The sequence below is a fragment of the Sebastes fasciatus genome, chromosome 3 (assembly GCF_043250625.1).
Source record: "Sebastes fasciatus isolate fSebFas1 chromosome 3, fSebFas1.pri, whole genome shotgun sequence".
NCBI classification, from domain to species: domain Eukaryota; kingdom Metazoa; phylum Chordata; class Actinopteri; order Perciformes; family Sebastidae; genus Sebastes; species Sebastes fasciatus.
Window position 1 is genome coordinate 10,259,084 of NC_133797.1, and position 21,438 is coordinate 10,280,521.

The 21,438-nt window shown below is 39.1% G+C and overlaps 2 protein-coding genes across 5 annotated transcripts in view; one reads left to right on the top strand and one right to left on the bottom strand.

Moving 5' to 3' along the window:
• Window positions 1–1,660: 1,660 nt before the first annotated feature.
• Window positions 1,661–17,681, top strand: lrpap1 (low density lipoprotein receptor-related protein associated protein 1). 2 transcript variants are annotated; one of them, XM_074628815.1, is made up of 8 exons: window positions 1,661–1,972; window positions 4,101–4,245; window positions 8,291–8,421; window positions 9,969–10,089; window positions 11,405–11,560; window positions 13,324–13,406; window positions 13,926–14,102; window positions 15,120–17,681. In XM_074628815.1, the coding sequence occupies exons 1-8, from the start codon at window positions 1,811–1,813 to the stop codon at window positions 15,186–15,188; spliced, it is 1,044 nt and encodes a 347-aa protein (XP_074484916.1). In that variant the 5' UTR covers window positions 1,661–1,810; the 3' UTR covers window positions 15,189–17,681. The 2 variants fall into 2 exon arrangements, with proteins under 2 accessions (XP_074484916.1, XP_074484915.1); XM_074628814.1 differs by having other exon boundaries at window positions 1,668–1,972; window positions 11,402–11,560.
• dok7b (docking protein 7b) overlaps window positions 15,838–21,438 on the bottom strand; it is a 28,832-nt gene continuing 23,231 nt past the window's right edge. For 2 of the 3 annotated variants that reach the window (XM_074628812.1, XM_074628809.1), the window contains exons 9-13: window positions 20,463–20,534; window positions 19,606–19,651; window positions 18,956–19,099; window positions 18,566–18,790; window positions 15,838–17,270 (exon numbers count right to left, since the gene is read on the bottom strand). In XM_074628812.1, coding sequence (XP_074484913.1) covers window positions 17,134–17,270; window positions 18,566–18,790; window positions 18,956–19,099; window positions 19,606–19,651; window positions 20,463–20,534 — 624 coding nt within the window. In that variant the 3' untranslated portion in view covers window positions 15,838–17,133. The remainder of the gene's footprint in view (window positions 17,271–18,565; window positions 18,791–18,955; window positions 19,100–19,605; window positions 19,652–20,462; window positions 20,535–21,438) is intronic. The other variant, XM_074628813.1, reaches the window with a different exon arrangement.

A 21,438-nucleotide genomic window follows, 5' to 3' on the forward strand; every position in this document is an offset into this window, starting at 1 on the left:
CAGACATTCTTACAACAGCTAAAGGGATTGTGCAACTGACAAATATCTAGTAATATGAACACCTAAAATATCAAATACATACGTAGTCTGATAGGGTAGGAAGCAGGAATTAAAATAGCAATGATCAACTCCCTTTGTTCTCCATGCATGTGTTCATTAAAATATAATAAAACTTGTCCTCTTGACAGCCAATCTTATTTTTTATCTTAATTGAGCACAAACACATTATTACTAAGGCTGTCAACCCGATAATAAGGCGTTAAAGAAAATTCATTTTAATGCCACTAATTTATTTAACGCATTGACATAACTCACGCATTGGCTCAGTTTTTAAAGTAGAAACTAGAAAAACTAAGGAATTCATTTGTACCCACCATGTCATAATAGCTTGCCAAGAAAGAGGCTAAATGACGCTCTAAACTTACGCTAAATTTTGGCGAGGAAAACCTGTCATGAGGGTCAAAGGGGTCCCTTGAGGGTCAAAGGGGTCCCTTGACCTCTGACCTCAAGATATGTGAATGAAAATGGGTTCCACTTTATGATAATCACATGCAGTTTTGGGGCAAGTCATAGTCAAGTCAGTACACTGACACACTGACAGCTGTTGTTGCCTGTTGGGCTTGAGTTTGCCATGTTATGTTTTTAACATATTTGTTATGCTAAATTCAGTACCTGTGAGGGTTTCTGGACAATATCTGTCATTGTTTTGTGTTGTTAAATGATTTCCAATAATAAATATATACATACATTTGCATAAAGCAGCATATTTGCCCACTCCCATGTTGATAAGAGTATCAAATACTTGACAAATCTCCCTTTAAGGTACATTTTCATCAGATAAAAAAGGTGTGATTAATTTGCGATTAATCGCGAATAACTATGGACAATCATGCGATTGAATATTTGAATCGATTGACAGCCTTAATTATTACATTAGAGGTCTCCTTCAATAAAATTATGTATATATGTATATTTTATGTAAAAAAAAATGCATAAACAAATAACAAAACACATAAATAAAAAACAACATAAAATACAGTGGGAAGGATTACAAAAGTATGAGAAATACAGCATGAGAAAAAATGACCAAAAATATATATCACAAATTGAAAAAAAACAACTAAGTTGAGGATACATCAGTTTAATCAAAAAGAAACTTTTATATTTATTTTATACTTACATATCTGACAAGTCGGTACATTTTGCTGATTGAGAATTGCAAGAATATATGTTATGAAGAATCTTAATGTGAACTTACTTTGTTATAAATACAGTATTTGTGGGAATCTAACAAGCTTTAAGAGCTAAAGCTATTTAACTAGGTCTATTTTTGAAAGTGCTGTTTAATGTGTCTGTTGTTACCAACTCCCACCTCCCACCAAAGAAAACCCCAGGAAATCCCTTTCAACTTCTGCTTTACAGCACACAATCTAATGATGATTAACATCCAGTCATGTAAAAACAAACATATAAGATCCATGTGTAAAATGCGTGGAGGCTTTTTATTTGCTCAGAGATTTTGCAACCTTCGTTGCCAGGTAACGGCGCAGAGCGGCATTTCAGGAATGTAGTTCATAAAAGGTCGTATCCGCTTTACTGATCACACAAGGGGCTGCGACAAAAAACTACATATCCCAGAATGCATGTTTTAAGGAAGTGCCCTCCCATTTTGAGCACATGACTCTATGGTACTATGGTGGTACTCGAGTGAGCCACAACAACAGAAACAAACATTTGTAGTGTTGTCCGGCTAATTCTTTGCCCTAGCTAGTGTTCAACCCGTCGTTGTCGGTGTGTTGTGATTGTTAAAATGAAGCTGCAGTGTTTAGTTGTTGCTCTGTGCCTCGGCGGAGGTGTAATAGCTGGAAAATACTCCCGTGAGTTTAACGAGCTGAAGCAGAGCGGCGGGGATGGGCAGACGGTGGAGTTCAGGATAGCTAGACTCAACCAGGTGTGGGAGAAGGCTAAGAGGGTACGTATATATGAGACACTAGTATCTGTACGGGTTATGTGAAGCTGGAGCAAACAGCTGGCAGCTAGTTGTTGTTGCTAGTTGTTGTTGTTAGCTGTCAGTCAATGAAGTGAGCCAAGTAGCTAACAATGGTTAATGGTATACAGCTAGTTAAGCTACTGCAGGTTTCTCAGTACAGCACAGTGTGACATCCAGCAGCCTAAATGAAGAAACAGCCTTAATATACATGGTTTAATTGGATAAGCAGGAGAAGAGGATGCACTGCTATATCCACACATGCAGGTGTTCAAGTGGACAAGCATGAATTTTAGTCTTTGTTCATTGTGATGATGGGTGTGAAGGATTTACAGCCAAAAGAAGCTGAGGAATTAAGTTGTGTGTGCGCGCGCCAGTGCGTGCGTGCGTATATTCTTTCGCAGTAACCAACATTTACAGCCCTTGAACAAGTCAATTATTTCCCCTGTCGCTCCTGCACTATATTCACTTTTAACAGTCTCTTCTGCACTATATTCGCTTTTTTTAATAGTCGTGTATCACAGCTGTTACCCTGCACTATACTCAGTTTTAACAGTTTTCTTCATCTCCTTGTATTTTTATATCTGGTATATTGTTTTGTACTTTGCACTACTAACTTTTTTACTGCCTTTTTACTAACATGTTTTGCACTATGGAACTGTGATGCTGGAAACTTGAATTTCCCTCGGGATCAATAAAGTTACTATCTATCTATCTATCTATCTATCTATCTATCTATCTATCTATCTATCTATCTATCTATCTATCTATCTATCTAGTTCCCAGTGGTCCACAATAGAAGACTGTAGTATTCCAACTAAAGTTATAATGATATCATACTTGCCAACCTCAAGACCTAAAAAAAAGGGAGGATTTCAAAACTAAAGCAAAGGGTTCTGGGTGTCCTCCCTTAGAAAAATGTGAGTTTAAGAGACTTTGTTTTCTGCATTCTGGTGACTTTAGAATTATGAAAATAACAAAATAATAGCCTAAGTCCACTGCAACAGCATTTTTGTTAAATAGGCTTAGCCTGCTTTTAATTCTCAGGAAAGAAAACTGAATAATTTGCCTCTCTGGCATGAACTTGTGTGAATCTCTGGTATAAACTAGGCTAATATTCTTCAGTTTTCATTCATTCATTCATTTTTGTACCCGACTTGAGTATTTATTTCTTAGTACTCCCCATTTCCCTCTCCTTCTCCTAGTCACTGAAGGCCCTTTCAGATACAATGAGACAATGGCACCACTGCGCTCTGAAACCAGTTATTTCCAATGGTTTGCGCCACGCCACCCCAGCTTTGCTGTCGGGAGAAGACATTTGGTGTATCTTTATTGCCGTCTGAGTGGAAACAGTTGGGCTTATGGCTTATATGCACTGTACAGTGCCATGAACATGTTGAGATAACGAAAATTGGAAAAAAGGTGTGAAAAATTGTCATAAATCAGGAGAATTGTGACCCCGGGAGGAAACCGAGAGGGGGCAATGAAAAATGGGAGTCTCCCGGGAAAACTGTGAGGGTTGGCGAGTATGAATAATATATATACCGTTACTGCAAAAAGAAACAGCAATAAGTTCATCAGAGCTAGCGTTTTTGTAAGTTAACGTGGTCAGACCAAGTTCTCCCTTTGAGATCACACACACAGCGAGGTGCAGATCAGTGTGAGCTTCAATGCAAGTCCATCAATAAAATCAAGTTACACAACTCTTCTCCTGTGTGCCATGCTTTATTCACCAAACGTGTTCGGCTATCTTGCCTTCATCAGAGTGGTGGTTCCCAAAGTTCCATGGTGACCTGCCCTATTTTCAGATCAGTGCAGACTATGATCTTGAAAGCTGCCATCAAGGTCAAATGGGGATTAGATTTGGGCTTTGAAACGTGTAGCATGTTTCCAGCTCCACCTAAATAGAAGTTTCTCTAAGAACTGACATTTTCCACTTCCTACTTCCAAAAACAAAATTTGCAGCTGTCATAAAGTGTGTTTGCTCTGACACTATTTCAATCTCCCTTTGCTGTCTGGTTTTCCTCACTCCTTAGCCTTCTCTGTCCTTAAACTTCATCCCCACTATTCTGTCTAACTAGAGTTATGATGTCTCTTGTTTTGGTTTTGACAGACACAGTTGTCTCCAGTGCGGCTGTCTGAGCTGCACAGCGACCTGAAGCTCCAGGAGAAAGATGAGCTGCAGTGGAAGAAGCTGAAGGCGGAGGGGCTGGATGAAAACGGGGAGAAAGAGGCACAGCTCCGACATAACTTCAACGGTGAGAAAGCTCTGTTGGCTAGCTATGTCCTCACTTTGTCCCGATTTCACTGTGGACTTAGTCTGCCCCAAATATACAGTCATTCACCTTGGCAATGTCCCTGATTTACGATTATGTCAACCGAAACATGTTGGTATTCACCAAATAGCAAAAATTACATAGTGAGCTGAAAACTGGTATTAATACAGGAGTTTTCAGACACACCAACAGAAAGTTACAAAAAGCAAATCATTAGTGTTATTTTGCATAAATGTTAATCAAAGTGCTTTACATACTGTATGACTAAATTACTGAATAAAGTAAAAGCATTGGCCAGCTACACTTTTTAGGAATCATAATCTGTGTTTGAAATGAAAAAGTGATGCTGATGCACATTATATTCAGAGGCTCCAATCTGTCTCTGGGTAAATGGCACCTTCCTGACAGATTAAAGGTTAAAGGCCCAGACACACCAAGCCGACATCAAAGAACTAGCGGTGATGAAGACCGACTCGCCTCACATCGCCTTTGTCTTGGCCAACAAGTTGCATTTGAACACACTGCAAAGACAGCCGACAGCCAGTCAGCACGTACGTTCTGCGCCTGCGTGAATTTAAATAACTCTCCACACCAGCACTCGGCGGTAGTTTGTATTTGTCACCCTAAGACTGAGGACTGCGGATATACAAGCCATTTTTATGATACATACATGAAACAAAGCGCCGTTTACCGACCGTTTTTGCACCACTCTCACTCACCACTTGGCTTCGTTCCAGATGGCCATGTTGTTGTGAAAATCTCCGTGTATTGGAATGATCAGATGAGATGAAAAATGAGAGGAGCCTTCTGTGTTTTCCTCTTGACTTTACTCGTTGGCTTGCTTTCCTCACTTCCGTTTCTCTTCTTGTGCACTGATTCGTTGAGCGATTTCTTTCACCAACGGGCTCCGCTGCCGATTCAACATGCTGAATCGGCGGAAAAGGCTCTGACTCAGACTAGAGCTGATGGTGTGGGACACGCTGCAAAAACTAGGCCAACAGACGCTCACTGACGGCCCCAAACTGTCTGACGGCCGACCGTCGGCTTGGTGTGTCAGAACCTTAACACAGTGTAGATTGAAGTGTGAAAATTCATTGGTGTTGCCATTTAAAGTCAGTGGTTTAAAGAGATCCATTGAGTCAGCAGGTTGAGGCGAGTTTTATTTTAGTCAAAGTATACAGTGTGTAAATCTTCCCCAAAATAAAAGAAACAGGATAATTTTAATTGATGTGCTAAAATGGTTGTCATTGGGAAAATTTATGGTAAAGGGTAAATGATACTGGAACTTATCTGGCTGTCATATCAAGGAATACATAGTCCTGGGTATGATAGTTTATGTAATAAACTCTGCCCTTTGGCTGGTAGAATAACTAATGTGTTCATTTTGCTCTGCATCACCTCAGAAGAAATCTAATTTCTCATCCTTATCAACGTTGCCAACGTCTCTTGATAAAATCTCCTCTTGAAATTAACACTGTAGCAAGCTGTATCCATACTCCACACTAAAAGTGTTAGCATATAAATTTAGCATGCAACAAAATATTCATATATTCATTTCATGATGGAGCTCATACTCATTAGACGATTAAAACATTTCACAATTCATTGCACCTATCGATCCTGTAGAAAGGTCATTGTGTAAAAAATTATAATGGGGAATGAAGTTGGATTTGCAGCACCAAGCATTAACAGATTCATATGCCTTTATTAGGGCTGTCAATCAATTAAAATATTTAACCGTATGATTGTCCATAGTTAATCGTGATTAATTGCAAATAATCACTCATTTTTTGTCTGTTCAAAATGTAACTTAAAGGCAGATTTGTCAAGTATTTAATACTCTTGTCAACATGGGAGTGGAAAAATATGCTGCTTTATGCAAATGTATGTATATATTTATTATTGGAAATCAATTGACAACACAAAACAATGACACATATTGTCCATTTAGCATAAAAAACATGCAACTCAAGCCCAACAGGCAACAACAGCTGTCAGTGTGTCAGTGTGCTGACTTGACTATGACTTGCCCCAAACTGCATGTGATTATCATAAAGTGGGCATGTCTGTAAAGGGGAGACTCGTGGGTACCCATTGGACCCATTTTCATTCAGATATCTGGAGGTCAGAGATCAAGGGACCCCTTTGAAAATGGTCATGACAGGTTTTCCTCGCCAAAATTTTGCGCAAGCTTGGAGCGTTATTTAACCTTCCCAACAAGCCAGTATGACATGCCTGGAACCAATGGATTCCTTAGGTTTCCTAGTTTCATATGATATATCCTTTAAAACTAAGCCCGCTACAACCTCTGAAATATTGATTGCATTAAAAAAATGTAGTGGCGTTAAAATAATTTAGTGGCATTAAAATGAATTTGCGTTAACGTGTTATTATCGTGTTAACTTTGAAAGCCCTAGTCTATATATTTTGATAAAATATGTTTTTAGTTTTGCAGACCAGATAAATTTGAATTGGTGTCAATTACACATGGATGTGAGAGAGAGTATTCACTTCACTATATGCTTGAACTGTGAATTGTATTAACAATTCAGGCACAGCTACTGTCTCTGCATTTTGCTCTACGTTGCTAAAAGGGCAGGACTGACATATTTTGACAATCATGCGTGAAGGGATCTTCACCTCAGTACCTGCAGGCAATGACAGCAGTCTGTTTAGCATTCTGCCACCAGCAATCAGTGCACACCTCCCGCCCCTTTGGCAGCTCGCGCAGCACTCCACCGTCTCTGGACTCCTCTGCTTCCTCACTCCCCAGTGGTGGAGTGACCTTCCCGCTCCAGGCAGCGCAGCAGAGTGAGACTGTGCTCCTTTGTAGTTAAATATAAGTCTTCAAGGAGGACCTCAAGTCAACTTCTCCCCACTGATTCAAGTCATTCTAATTGGGCTCAAAAATGATTTCTGTCTCCCCCTATTTTTCTTTCCACAGCACGTTTCCTTGATACTCTCAGTTTGATATGCCCAGAGACAGGTCCTTGTTGTAAATTGGTTCGTCTGGGAACGTAAGCTCGTTTTACTGTTTGCATTCATTGCAGATCACGTGGTTCAAGAGCCTTGAGCTGAACCCATAAAATGTGAAGTATACGAGCACAACAGTACCACAGAGATAGTCTACAAGTTCTTGCATTCTGTTTATGAGGATTTTAAATGAGCTCCCTGCATGTGGACACTCTTCTAATGAAGTATGAGCGGTTAATAAGTGACACTGATGGGTTACCAGCGGGTTGTGATGGTGCTGAATCAGCGGCCGCAATAACAGTTTACTAGAGCAGAATAATGAGGGCAGGGCTAAGTCCAACTTTGCATTGTTATCTAGCAATCCGAGATGTTGAAAAGGGATGAAACTGCTAATGTATTCAGTAGCTGCTCAGTATATTTTGCACAAAAGTGACACTATTAAACTAATTAGTTACAGAAATGCCAAATTCGTGGCTTCTTTTGTTTTCCTTGTGTGTTCAGGCTTCCTGCCACGTTTTTTTTGGGTTGAGTAAGGTGTTCTGTTAAGTGGGCGAGTGGGAGGGGGAATGAGCGTTTGCTTCTTGTTTCACTCTCATCATTAAAAACTTTTCAGGTTAAGAGCAGCAATACAAAAAAGCACATGGATATCACCTTCTCTGTGCTACATGTGCCAAGTCAGTTTGTTTTGATAAGCTCTTGTTAGATTCCCTGACTCTAAAGCTTGTTCTTGGCCTGCCCAGCTTATTTTCAGCAGCTGATTCATCAGAGATGCTACTCTCTTAGCTGTTCTTTAAAAAAATGTGCGGTGGCTTTAGAATTAATGAGTTCCTGTCAAGGGTTGTGCGCCTCTGGGTATTTTTGATGTGAAATGATGTGAGTCTTCTTTAAATGATGAATATATACTGTATGTGTCTTAGTCACTTAATTTCTCTTGCTTGTCAAATAGTCTCCTCATGAAAGCTTCAGTTGTTACTCCTCACAGGCTCATGTCAGGATCATTTATCACAGCTGTTTTTAGCTTTTTAGTAAAAAATGTATGTGTTCTGCTGTGTAGTGATCCTGGCCAAGTATGGGATGGATGGCAAAAGAGACACTCGGCCACTGGAGAGCAATTCCCTGAAGGACCACGACACCAAAGAGGGAGACATATTTGATGATCCCAGGCTGGACAAACTCTGGAACAAGGTGTGTATGTGTGCAGAGGAAGGAGGAAGAGAAATATTTAAATTTGGGCTGTCAATCGATTAAAATATTTTAACGCAATTAATCACATGATTGTCAACAGTTAAACGCGATTATTTGCACATTTTTCATCTGATCAAAATGTACCTTAAAGGGAGATTCGTCAAATATTTAATACTCTTATCAACAAGGGAGTGGGCAAATATGTTTTTTGTTTTTTTTATTGGAAGTCAATTAACAACACAAAACAATGAAAAATATTGTCCAGAAACCCTCACAGGTACTGCATTTAGCATTAAAAATATGCTCAAACCATAACAAGGCAAACTCGAGCCCAACAGGCAACAACAGCTGTCAGTGTGTCAGTGTGCTGGCTTGACTATGACTTGCCCCAAACTGCATGTGATTATCATAAAGTGGGCATGTCTGTAAAGGGGAGACTACGCCAAAATGTAGCGTAAGTTTGGCGCTTTATTTAACCTTCACGACAAGCTAGTATGACATGGTTGCTACCAATGGACCCCTTAGATTTTATAGTTTCATATGATGCCAGAATCTTCACTCTAGCTTTAAAACTGAGCCAGCTACAACCTAAAAATCGCAAATTGCATTAACACTAAAGAAATTAGTGGCGTTAAAACTAATTTGCGTTAAAGCAATATTATCGCGTTAACTTTGTCAGCCCTAATTTAAATATGTTTTGGAAATGATGCCCTTTTTTTTGTCCGTGTTGCTGCTGGTGAATGAAAATCTAGCACAGCTGTTAGATAAAATAAAGACATTACCCTTAAATCAGCTTAAAATAATTGTCACTCAATTTTCACATTACAGAGATCAGGTGCACCAAATGCGCCAAGGTTCTTACCCAGCAGCACCAGTAATGTTTTAATGCAGGTTTTATATTTGGCACAGTAACTGCACTCTTGTGCCAGAAAACATTTTTTAATAACTTGTGCTTTAGGAACTTTGTGACAGAAAGTATGCAGCTAGTTAGGGAAAGAAAATGGAGAAAAGTTTGGCTGTAGCTATATCTGAATTTCCCAAACTACACGATTCAAGACTGAAGTTGCTTAAGGACCAAAGTAGAGGAGTTTTATAGTGACATTTTTTGGAAAAATTAAAGTTTGGGAAAAAATGAAAATGTTTGAGTGGGGTTGAAATGTTTCTGCACAATTCTTATATATGCAAACATTAAAATCTCTATACTTATTGCAGTTGCAAACAATAAAATCTTCAAATTTTTGATATGTTTCTAAGAAAATTGGACACATCTCGCACGCAATATATTCTGTGTAAAATGGTGCTATGGGCTTCTTGTCTTTTAACAGTACATTGAATTAGAGATTTTCAAATGTGTATATTCTAAACATTGCTGTATTTCATTCCACCAAATCCTTCTCAAACATCTAGTAAAAGAATTGCACCGTACCCAGCAGTGATCCTATTTGGAACACCACCTCTCATTCTCATCCATACAAATTATGCCTGTTCCTCTCCTGCTGCTTTTGAGACTAACTCCTTTCTGCCACCGATGACTGCTCCCCCACCAGGCCCAAACCTCAGGGAAGTTCTCCAACGAGGAGTTGCTGAGTCTGAAGAGGGAGTTCCAGCATCACAAGGACAAGATCCACGAGTACAACATCTTCATGGATACCGTCAGCAGGACCGAGGGTGAGCTACGTGAATCACTCCCTTTGCTCTGCTGCCGGTGCTGCAGAGGTGTCACACCACCTACGCTTAGTTATATCGGTATTTTCTGAGGCCAGGTTTATGAGCCTTGAAGCCCTGTCCTCCTCTTTACTATTCACCACTTTAGGTTTTTGCATACAGTCATAATTATGGTTCTGATCCCAGGTTTAGTCCTAAGACCATACCAGAAAAACTTCCAAGTTTAAAATGTACATATTCAAATAAAACTTGGAGAAATATGCTGAGAAATATGGTCAGCATTATATTTTCTATCTGTCAGGGCAGTTTCCAAAGTAAATTAATGCAAAAAACAATCCCATTCTCACCCTCTCTTAGCCTCATTTAGCTGTAATCAATTCTGCTGTTGCTTAGGTCAGTCATCCAAAAAATCAGCCCCAAGTCTGAAGTGCTCAGTCTGTTAGTTCAGTCTTGTGGTCATGTACGTAGGTGGAAGGTATCAGACTGCACATGCTGCCACCCACCGCTCTGTGCTCTATCGGTGCTTGTCACATCACATCAAGCTGTGAGTTCTAAGCCGAGCTGACGGGCCCTACTGTGTTTCAGATAGACACAAGGAAGACAGGCGCATCTCCTTCGTAACGTGGCTGACGCTTAACAGCTGTTTTTCGTCGTGCCAGAACTTTGCTGCTAGCGCTCCACGGCGTTACGTTTGTGGCGAACGAGCCAGTGGAGTTTTTTTCTGCTTGTCTGATGCATTTAACTATTGAGTCAATCACATGTTGCCGTAAGGGGAGTCTCCGTGCAGCTCCAAAACAACACCACCTTCATCCACACACACTTTGTCCGTCTTCCCCAGTCTTCATTCCGTCTTGTTTTTTTCCTTTTGATCTAAATGTCAAACTGTTGTCCAGTTGGCCTTTTGTCTGCTTTTTAACTCCTCACCTTTTCCGAGGGTGAGGCAGGGAGGTATTTAATAACCACAGTGTGGTTATTAACCGAGATAAGGCACATAGGCTACTCAAGATTTGTATGGAAAAATGAATGTGATGTATGAAGCCTGTGCCGGTGAAAGGTCATAACGTTTTTACAGGTTATTTTATAGCTACTACTAAACTCTCCTTATTGAATGCTGTTATTCTTTCTCTTTTATTGCTTTAATTTCCTCTTCCCTTCTCCTCTTTCTTCTTAATGGCTTCTTGCCTCATCCCTCCTTCATTTCCTCTACTCTCCTCCTCTGCCCTTTCTCCCATCTAAACCACCCACCCAACTTGTCTCCTAACCTGCCCCGTCACCTCCTCTCCTCCCCATCTTTCTCTTCGCCTGCTCGCCTCAGCAGAAATACACAAGAATGTGATCTCTCCCCTGGAGGGCGACGCCAAAGAGCATGTGCTGCACCAGAAGCACACGGACCTGAAGCAGAAAATGAGAGACCTCAGCCAGGGCTTTGAGCGCCTCCGTAAGCTCAGCCACGAGGGCTTCACCCAAGACAGCGGTAAGTTAGAGAAAACACACACACACCCACACACACACACACACACACACATACATACACAGCTCATCTCTTTGTGCATCTCAGTCTCGCTCTGCGTTTATCTCATCAGCTTAATCACTGGGATTTGTAGTCATGATACCACACGCTGCCATATCACTGTTGGCGAGCGTTGATATGCTAACGACTTAACTTAAGTGTTTTGTGATTTTAGATTTTAACCCACATGGCTGCATCCATCCAGTCACGTAAACCAGCTTGTCCTTGTGCTATTTAACTTGGAGAAAACATTAATTATAGTATGTCATAAAGTCATTGTTGTGTCATAAAAGTCAGTATAGATTGTCATAAAAAAGTCAGAGTATAATATGTCCTAAAAATGCTCTAAAATATCCAAAAAAAGTCATAGTATTATATGTATTAAAATCAGTCATAGTATTGAATGTCATGAAAAAGGTCATACTATAGTGTGTAGTAAAAAAGTCATAGTATAGTGTCATAAAAAGGCATAATTTGATTATTAAACATAATATTAAACTTTAATATGTCATAAAAAGTCAAAGTAAAGTATGTCATAAAATTGTCACAGTATAGTATGTCACAAATAATTTCATAAAAAGTCATTGTATAGTATTTCATAAAAAAGTCATAGTATAGTATGCCATAAAGTCATAGTATAGTATGCCATAAAGTCATAGTATAGTATGCAATAAAGTCATAGTATAGTATGCCATAAAGTCATAGTATAGTATGCAATAAAGTCATAGTATAGTATGCCATAAAGTCATAGTATAGTATGCAATAAAGTCATAGTATAGTATGCCATAAAGTCATAGTATAGTATGCAATAAAGTCATAGTATAGTATGCCATAAAGTCATAGTATAGTATGCCATAAAGTCATAGTATAGTATGCCATAAAGTCATAGTACAGTATGCAATAAAGTCATAGTACAGTATGTCATAAAAAAGTCATAGTATAGTATATCATAAAAAACGTTATAGCATAGTATGTCATGAATAGTCATAAAGTCATGGTTGTATGTCCTAAAAAAAGTCAGTATAGTTTTTCATAAAAAGTCATAGTATTGTATGTCATGAAATATCCTAAAAATAATCATAGTAAAGTATATCATAAAAAGTCATACTATAGTGTGTAGTAGAAAAATCATGTATAGTATGTCATAAAATATCATACAAATAGTCATAGTATAGTATGTTATAAAAAGTCATAGTATAGTGTTTCATAAAAAAAGTCAGTGTAGTATGTCATAAAAAACACATTAAAAGTCATAGTACAGTATGTCAGAAAGTCATCATGTATTATGTCATAAGAAAGTCATAGTATAGTATATCAGAAAAATTGTCACAGTATAGTATGTCATACAATTATTCATAGTATAGTATATCATTAGAAAGTCATTGAAGTCATAGTATAGTATGTCATCAAAATCCTCATAGAATAGTACGTCATAAAATAGTCACAGTACAGTATGCTATAAAAAAGTCAGTATAGTATGTTATAAAAGTCTTAGTATAGTAAGTCATAAAAATATTCATAGCATAGTTTGTCATAAAAACTCAGTATAATATGTGTACTTGTAAACAAGCTTGTTTTTGTTATTTGTATCTCATGAAACATCTGCTGTGACTGCTGTTCTTCAAAGCTCCCTCCCTCTTGAGTGTAGAAGTATTGGTGAGGCTCCAAACTGTCTCCTTGGACTGTTAATCTCTTCATCTCGGTATCTGTCGGTTCTTCCTCTGTAGAGTTTCGGGAGCCCCGTGTGATTGAACTGTGGGAGGCTGCCAAGAGAGCCAACCTCAGCGACGACGAGCTGGACTCTCTCAAGGTAGCTCTTCCATTGCTTGTGACAGTCTTTTGGACACTTCTGCTTTCACAGATTTGTTTTTTCGATAGCACTTTTAGTTTTATCAGAGTGCTACAGTCCAACTCTTAGAATATAACTATATTAACTTTTGTAGAGTACTTGTAGCTAAGTACTACTTGTGTCTGTTCAGCCATGAAGCCTATAGTGCACATTATTATGCATTACACATTTGAAATGCTCAACTATTCCACTCTCCTATCTCTCATTGTGCTCCTTTCACCCTTTGTCCCATGTACAGAGAATCAACTGTGAACAAAGTGAACAACTCAATTTAAATTTCCATTGTTTTTTAAGATATCTGGCTTCAGGATCAGATGCGTCACAGGGAAACGTATAGCTAAAATACTCTTTGTGACATTTCCTCTCTAGTCACTACTTGAGATGCATATCGGCTCCTTCGTGCAGCTGTGCATGTAATTGAAGGTGAACTGAACTCACACCCCTCCGTGTTCGCCGCCCTCCTTTTCCTTGTTCACTTAGGAGGAGCTGCATCACTTTGAGACCAAAGTGGAGAAGCACAGCCATTACCAGGAGCAGCTGGAACTTTCCCACCAGAAGTTGCGACACGTGGAGTCTTTAGGAGACAAAGAGCACATTAAGAGGAACCAGGAAAAGTACGAAACACTAGCTGAGAAGACCAGGGAGATGGGCTACAAGGTAAGGAGCGATAAAAAAGTTTCTGTTCAAGAACTCCAAAAGGAATGGTTTTGATCAAACCTCATCCAAGAAATACGTAATATTTCCACATATTGTGGGCATCAGAAAAATAATGCTTATAAACAAATGTTTTAAAAATAGGGCTGTCAAAGTTAACTCACATTCGTTTTAACGCCACTAATTTCTATAACGCATTAACGCAAAAGATCTTCCGGAGTTTGTACCAGGCAAAGTTTTAAAGCTTAATATCTAAGGAATCCATTGGTACCAATCATGTCGTACTGGCTTGTTGCAAAGGAGGCTAAATAACACTCCAAACTTACACTTGATTTTGGCGAGGAAAACCTGACATGGCCATTTTCAAAGTGGTCCCTTGACCTCTAGATGTGTAAATGAAAATGGGTTCTACGGGTATCCACGAGTCTCCCCTTTACAGACATGCACACTTTATGATAATCACAAGCAGTTCGGGGCAAGTCATAGTCAAGTCAGCACACTGACACACTGACAGCTGTTGTTGCCTGTTGGGCTGCAGTTTGCCATCTTATGATTTGAGCATATTTTTTAATCTAAATGCAGTATCTGTGAGGGTTTCTGGACAATATTTGTCATTGTTTTGTAAATTGATTTCCAATAATAAATATAAACATACATTTGCATAAAGCAGCATATTTGCCAACTCCCATGTTGATAAGAGTATTAAATACTTGACAAGTCTCCCTTTATGGTAGATTTAGAACAGCCCTAATTAAAAATAACTTGGATAAAGCATGCATGTTTGAGATAAATTCTTACGCATAATTTGTGTTGTAGCCAATGAGAATTCCAAAATGTATTTTCAAAGCTTGAATTTCAAACGTGGTCAAAATTGGCAATGGTACAGTTTATTATTTTGTGTCAATGCCAAGGTAGAGCATGTTTGGTCGTAAACTTCTCGGCCACCACACAAATTGAACTATAGATCTTCAGGATTTGTCTTGCAGCTAAATGTTCATGTCTTTCATTGTTTGATTTCAGATGAAGAAACATATGCAGGACTTGTCCAACAAGATCTCTCGTGAGGGACTCGATCACAACGAGCTCTGAGAGGCTCGGATCATAAAGGTGAACTGAAATGACTCCCTCTACAACCACACACAACGTACGCTACGTTCACCCATTCCCCTTCAGCAATCAGTGTTTTCTACTTTTCTAGTGTTAATAGTCTTTGATTTTTTTAGGAGTCACTGAATGAATGAATTGTGTGTTGTTGTACATAATATGCATATGGAAAGATGGAATAGTTTTCATACTAGTCTGGTACTACATTTATTCGTACAACTAATGGCAGGCAGGTGTAGAAGAAATGTATGGCTGAGAATGTGGCGGTACTCCCAAGAAAGCAATAATTTGTGGGGGTGGTTGTTGAGGGATTGGCAGCAGCAGTTGAGTCACTCTTAACCAGATGATGTAGTTTATCTGCTGAGGCTTGGTTCAGGTTCTGGGGAACAGCTAACCGACTGCATGAGTTCTTCATCTTGTAGGAATATTGGCACATTGCTGGCCAGACAATTTGTACACACCCATCTGTCATTAGTTTTGCAAGTAATAAATGCTCCATCAGATAAGGCTGTTACTGCTGTAGTAACTCTTACCTTAGTCTGCTGAAATATTGTAATGTTACAGTTTTTGTCTATTCATTATAAAATGAAGAATGCTTTGCAGATCCAGGTAGGAAGCGCTGAAACCCTGAAAATGTAACGGCAATCTTTAATCAGTAAGATACAGGTGCCAACAACATACAAACAGTAATATTTTTAAAAATATAGTTAAATATCATTCTTGGCATAAATAAAAAGCAGTTACTATATACAAATCCTGGAGAGGAAAGCAGTCCCTGTAGTGACATTAACAGGCTATTTTTGGTTAAGTTTTTCTAACTCATCCTCAGACGCGTTGCTGGGGAACCACCGCCATAAAAATAAATTAGCACCAAATGTTGGACAATTTGTCCTGATGATATCAAGAGGGAGGTGAGAGATTGGAACACACACTGTGCTTTTCCATTCATCAATTCTGACCAGAAGCAGAGACATTGATTACTTTGACTAATGTTCCTGGCCGGCTGATTACTCAGTCATGTCCTGCTTGGGCCACATGGGTCTAGATTAATGTAATTTGCGCCCGAGATATAACTCTAAAATGCTTATTTCAATCGAACGCTTTCAATGTCTGATGAGGAATGATAGCCGAGCAAGCTTGGGACTCTTAACAGTAGATTGTGAGGCATCCGTGAGATCAGTGGGATCTCATTGGTCTCTCACCTCTTGGTAAGAGAAATAACAACAAATAGAGCCATGCCCCAAACAGTCTGAAGAAAGTAAATCTAGCTAGAAATTACAGCTTGCTGTCTCCTATCTATAATATCAGTGGTAAACATTAGTGTTTGGTGTCATTCCCTCATTATTAAGGCTATTCATACCAATGCTCAACAGTCACCTGAGATAATCTTAAAAAAGAGGCAGATGATTTCTCCTCTGACCTCAGCAGATGCAGCAAAAAAATAAAAAATAGTAACATTTCTAGGGTTAAAGTCTTCAAGAGAAATGCAGGAACGCACTAATCTAAAGGTATAATGATACATTTCTCGATTGCTGTTTGTAAACACACAGCATTCAAAGTGTTCCACAGAGCAACGATGGTTGACCAAGCTATAGAGTGAATGAAGAGAGGGAGCGGCGTTAGTGAGAACAAAGCAGTGAATCAGATAAATAAAACGTAAGTACAAGTGTAAGTGAACTTAACAACACTAACAGAACACAAAACACATCCAAGATGGCAGCGGCATAAGAGACTTTCCAGACATTTCCTATTTTCTTCTTATTGGAATGGATTGCTTGTGGAAATTTCTGTACACTGGCACAACTGTGGGTGTGTTTTAAGTACAACACTGATTGGTATGATCAACTGCAATTAAGCACTTTAGCTTATTCAGAGAGATGGAGAGCAATTGGCAATGAAAACTATTTTGGAACTGTTAAGCGTTGAAGAGTCAGTTTGGTGGCCCTCGCCACCTGCTCTCCAGCTGAGTCAGTCTGTCCTCCCTGCCCTGAACATGCTCCGCCCCCACTCGCTGAGCTGTTTCCATGGCAGTGATGTCGAGGTGGGCGTACCTGATGGAGCCCTCTTCTGGCAAAGGGGGAGAAAAGAGAAGACATTTGTTTTTCTACTTTGTGTCATGTGTTCTCCAATTTAATATTGTCACATGTAGGAAAAACGTGCACTGGCCTGTTAATCCCTGAGATGCATCCTTCTGTTACTTTGACTGTATTAACTGAACCATACACTATTTTTGATGACATGTTCTTCGCTGGTAGTGCTGGAATATATCTCTAAACCATTCATTTAATCAGATTTTAAAATTGCATAAAATTACTTTAACTTGCTAATTCACAGCTGAGAATTTGAATAAATTTAGACTATTGTAAATTGCTTTTTTCACTTTTGTAAATTGCTTCATTTTCACATGCCCAAAATGTGTGATTATACCACATAAATTAAATCCATGTCTGTCATGAATAAATTGTTTCTCCCCATTCATTCAGTGTACTGATCTGTTCCTACATGATGACGAATTGCAAGGAAACGTTTTTTTCAAATATAGCCAATAGATACAGAGAGGTAGAGGTAAGCAGGGAAATAAAGGTGTGGCGCGACACCGTGGCGTGTCCGCACTACGAAGGCATTGTTCGCTGCAAAATGCTCCGAAACGCCAGGGGGGCGTACAAACAAAATATTCTGTGGATAAGCAAGAAGTCAACGACTTATCGAAAAGGAAAGTAGGCTGCCTGGCAACAGTAGTAAACACTGACGTACCGCCAGACATTGCATTTGTGTACTGTAATTATTACTCTTCTTTCCAAGAATTTAATGACGTGACTGTCCCTGTGGTCTCTCAATGAACAGTTGTAGAGATGTCTGTACAGGCGAACCTGCTTAGTCAGTATTCCCTCTAAGTCAACCATGTTGAAATGAAAGGCAAAGCGCGCGCAGTTATAAAAATTCAGAGGCGCACGACCAAGCAACGCAAAAACCACGATGACGTAATTTTCTGGCGCGCACCTTAGATCTGTCATAATGGTAGTGGTGCATTTGTAAGAATCGGTACACATACTGGTAGGTTGGATAGCAGGTGCATAAGAAAGACAGATAACATGTTTGTCAAATTAAAACACTGTTGGCATATTCCAGTTGTGTTTTCCTTAGCCCTGCCTTTGTTCCTACCCCCCATGACTCTATAAATGTACAGTGTGTCAGAAACTATAATACTGTGTATGCTAATAATGCGTTAGACCAATGGGCGGCGAAGACGTGGGATGCAACAGCTGACATAAAGCAATTTCCTCAGAAGCCAGATAGAAAAGAAAGCAGCAGCAGGAAAAGTCAAGGATCTAAAATGGCCATTTAAGGCTCTTTGTTCTTACTGGGTCTGCAGAGCTGCAAAGGGTTACCTCTGACAGCACTGTGCGGACTGGAGACTGGCGCTGACCCGGGCTCCTGCAGGTCCAGTTCCGTGTAGAGGAGTTCTCTGTTGGCTGTAGCTGCTCGGAGGCTTATGGGGATGTTAACATAATTAACAGTGCTGTCACTATGGAGCCCAGTGTCCAGGGATACCGTCGAAGGAGCTTCATGGTCATACAGGAACGTACCTGAAGGAAAAATCAAAAAGGATAGCTGTTAAAGTGGTTGCCCATTCGATACCGGACCAGCAAGATTAATTGTCAGTATATCAGCAGTAAGCTATTCTTGATAGAAAAACACCAAGACAAATAAGTTATATCTGGAAAATATCAGAAATGTGGTGATTTTCTTACCACGGGCTGATGTTGGCCTGAGCATGCTCAGGCCAACAGGCAGAGGCGGAGGGGCAGAGGGTCGCAGAGAGGGCACCGACCTCTTCGGACCTGCTAACTTATCACCAACATCATCCTGTTCCTCTCTCACACAGAGACGAGGATCTAGGAACATAAAAGTAACAATCCAACAATGTGAAAATACTCCATTACAGGACAGTTCTTCTTTTAAGATCATATTTAGGTAAAAGTATATACAGTATTAGCGTAATTAGCAAAATGTACTCACAGTATCAAAAGTAAAAGTACTCATTATTCAGCAGAATGGTCCCTGTCAGAGCTACTTAGTAATGTTTGATTGTATCAATGATGCATGAACATGTAAGCAGTATTTTAATGTTGTAGCTTGTCAAGTTAATTTTAATAACCATGTATGCTGTTGGGTCGTTTAATCTATGCTATGCATCATAAACTATTTAAATGTGAATGCAACTAGTAATTACACTAAGTCAAATAAACGAAACATTTATCTCTGAAATGTAGTGGAGTAGAAGTGGAGTGAAATGGAATTAGTAAAGTAAAGTACCTCAAAGTTCTACAGTACTTGAGTACTTAGTTACTTTCCACCACTGAGTAAGACCCAAGCACACCAAATGGATTCACAAACGCACCTTGTGTATCTGCAGAAGGTGAAAGGCCTGATGGAGAGTTGGCAACCTAAAAAATAAATGACAATGACATACTATACTGTGACTTTTTTTATTTTTTCAACATACTATACTTTGACTTCTTTTTTTTTCAACATACTATGACTTATTCTTTTGACATACTATACTATGACTTTTTTTATTTTTTCGACATAGTATACTATGACTTATTCTTTTTTTTGACATACTATGACTTTTTTTTTAGATTTTACAACATAAAATGACTTTTTCGCCATACTATACTATGACCTTTTTTTTTGACATACTATACTGTGACTTTTTTTCGACATACTATACTATAGCTTTTATTTCAAAACACTACACTAACTTTAAGACATACTATACTATGACTTCTCGACATAATATACTATGGCTTTTTTATGACATTTTTATGGCCTACTATACTATGAATAGTTTTATGACTTATTTATAACATACTATAATATGAATATTTGTATGAGTTTTTTATGACATACTATATCTTAGTTTTTTGTTTTACAAACTATACAGTCACTCCTTTAAGTCTTTTTATGGCATACTACACAATGACTTTCTGATATTTTATGGCATATTACCCTAAGACTTTTTACATTTGTATCCATACTATACTGAGAGTTTTCATGATTTTTTTATGGCAAACTATACTAAGAGTTTTTATATTTTCATCCATTCTATACTGTGACTTTTTCATGATTTTTTTAATGGCATAATATAAAGAGTGTTTCTTCTTTCAAATGTTACATAGTCTGGCTTTTAGCATACAAAAGCTTTTTTTTATGGCTCTTGAATTTCCTGGAATTAATTGGCAGATAAAATCTTACCCGAGTCAAGCATCTGTTCCTCGCTGACCGCCACTGCTCTGGTGTAATGTAGTTGTCTAAACCATGACTGCACTGGAGAGACAAGAGATGCTATCGTCAAGGCAGGGTTAATTGCTTTTCACTGCAACATTCAACAGTGTTGCTGGCTACAAGGAAGAACAGCAACTGTTCAAACTTGTGAGAAATGAGGTATGGAGAGGGGAGATACTGTAAGCAGCTGCGGACAGAGATACTTTGAAAAGGATTTTTACGGAGAAAGAAGGAAGTGGGGGAAGTGGGAGGTGAAGAAAAAAATGGTGGAACAGAGCCGAGAGGACAGAGTTATACATTTTTAGAGGTGGTAGACAGGCGACAAAAAAAGGGTGGCTGGCTCAGAAATGAGACCTAAGAAATGTCAGACAACGTGTCCCAATTGACCATTTTTCTCCCGCCCACAGCACCTAATAACGCAGCAGACTCAAGCTTCAGGAATATTATCTGTCATACTGTTTGTTTCAACGCACAAAATACAACTTTGTGGACTCGGGCATCGTCTCATTACCCGACATGAAGGATGTGTAGTTTTTGCTACATTGAACCGCTGACAGAGTCACTCAGAGTCGAGGAATAATGAATAAAGAAAAGTATATTCTGTTTCATACAACAGGATTCTCCTCTCCAAGGGTTTCTGTCGGGTTTCATCACTACTCATCAACTTTCTCTGTCCCTTTTGCTCTCTCTCTCTCTCTCTCTCTCTCCCTCCAGTATAAACATGATGTATAATGAACACACACATACTCCTACACAAGCTGTCAGAAATCACAAGACATGCTGCTTCCACTCCTGCTCTGGTGACAATTTACTCGTTACAAGGGGGAAGCGCTTTTCACAACCCATCAGAAAATTAATTAGTGTGGATGTGGAGAAGTCTTTTCTGAGGGCTTTTGAGGTTTCAGACAAAAGTATCAAAGGGAAAACAATACTGGCTCTAGACAGG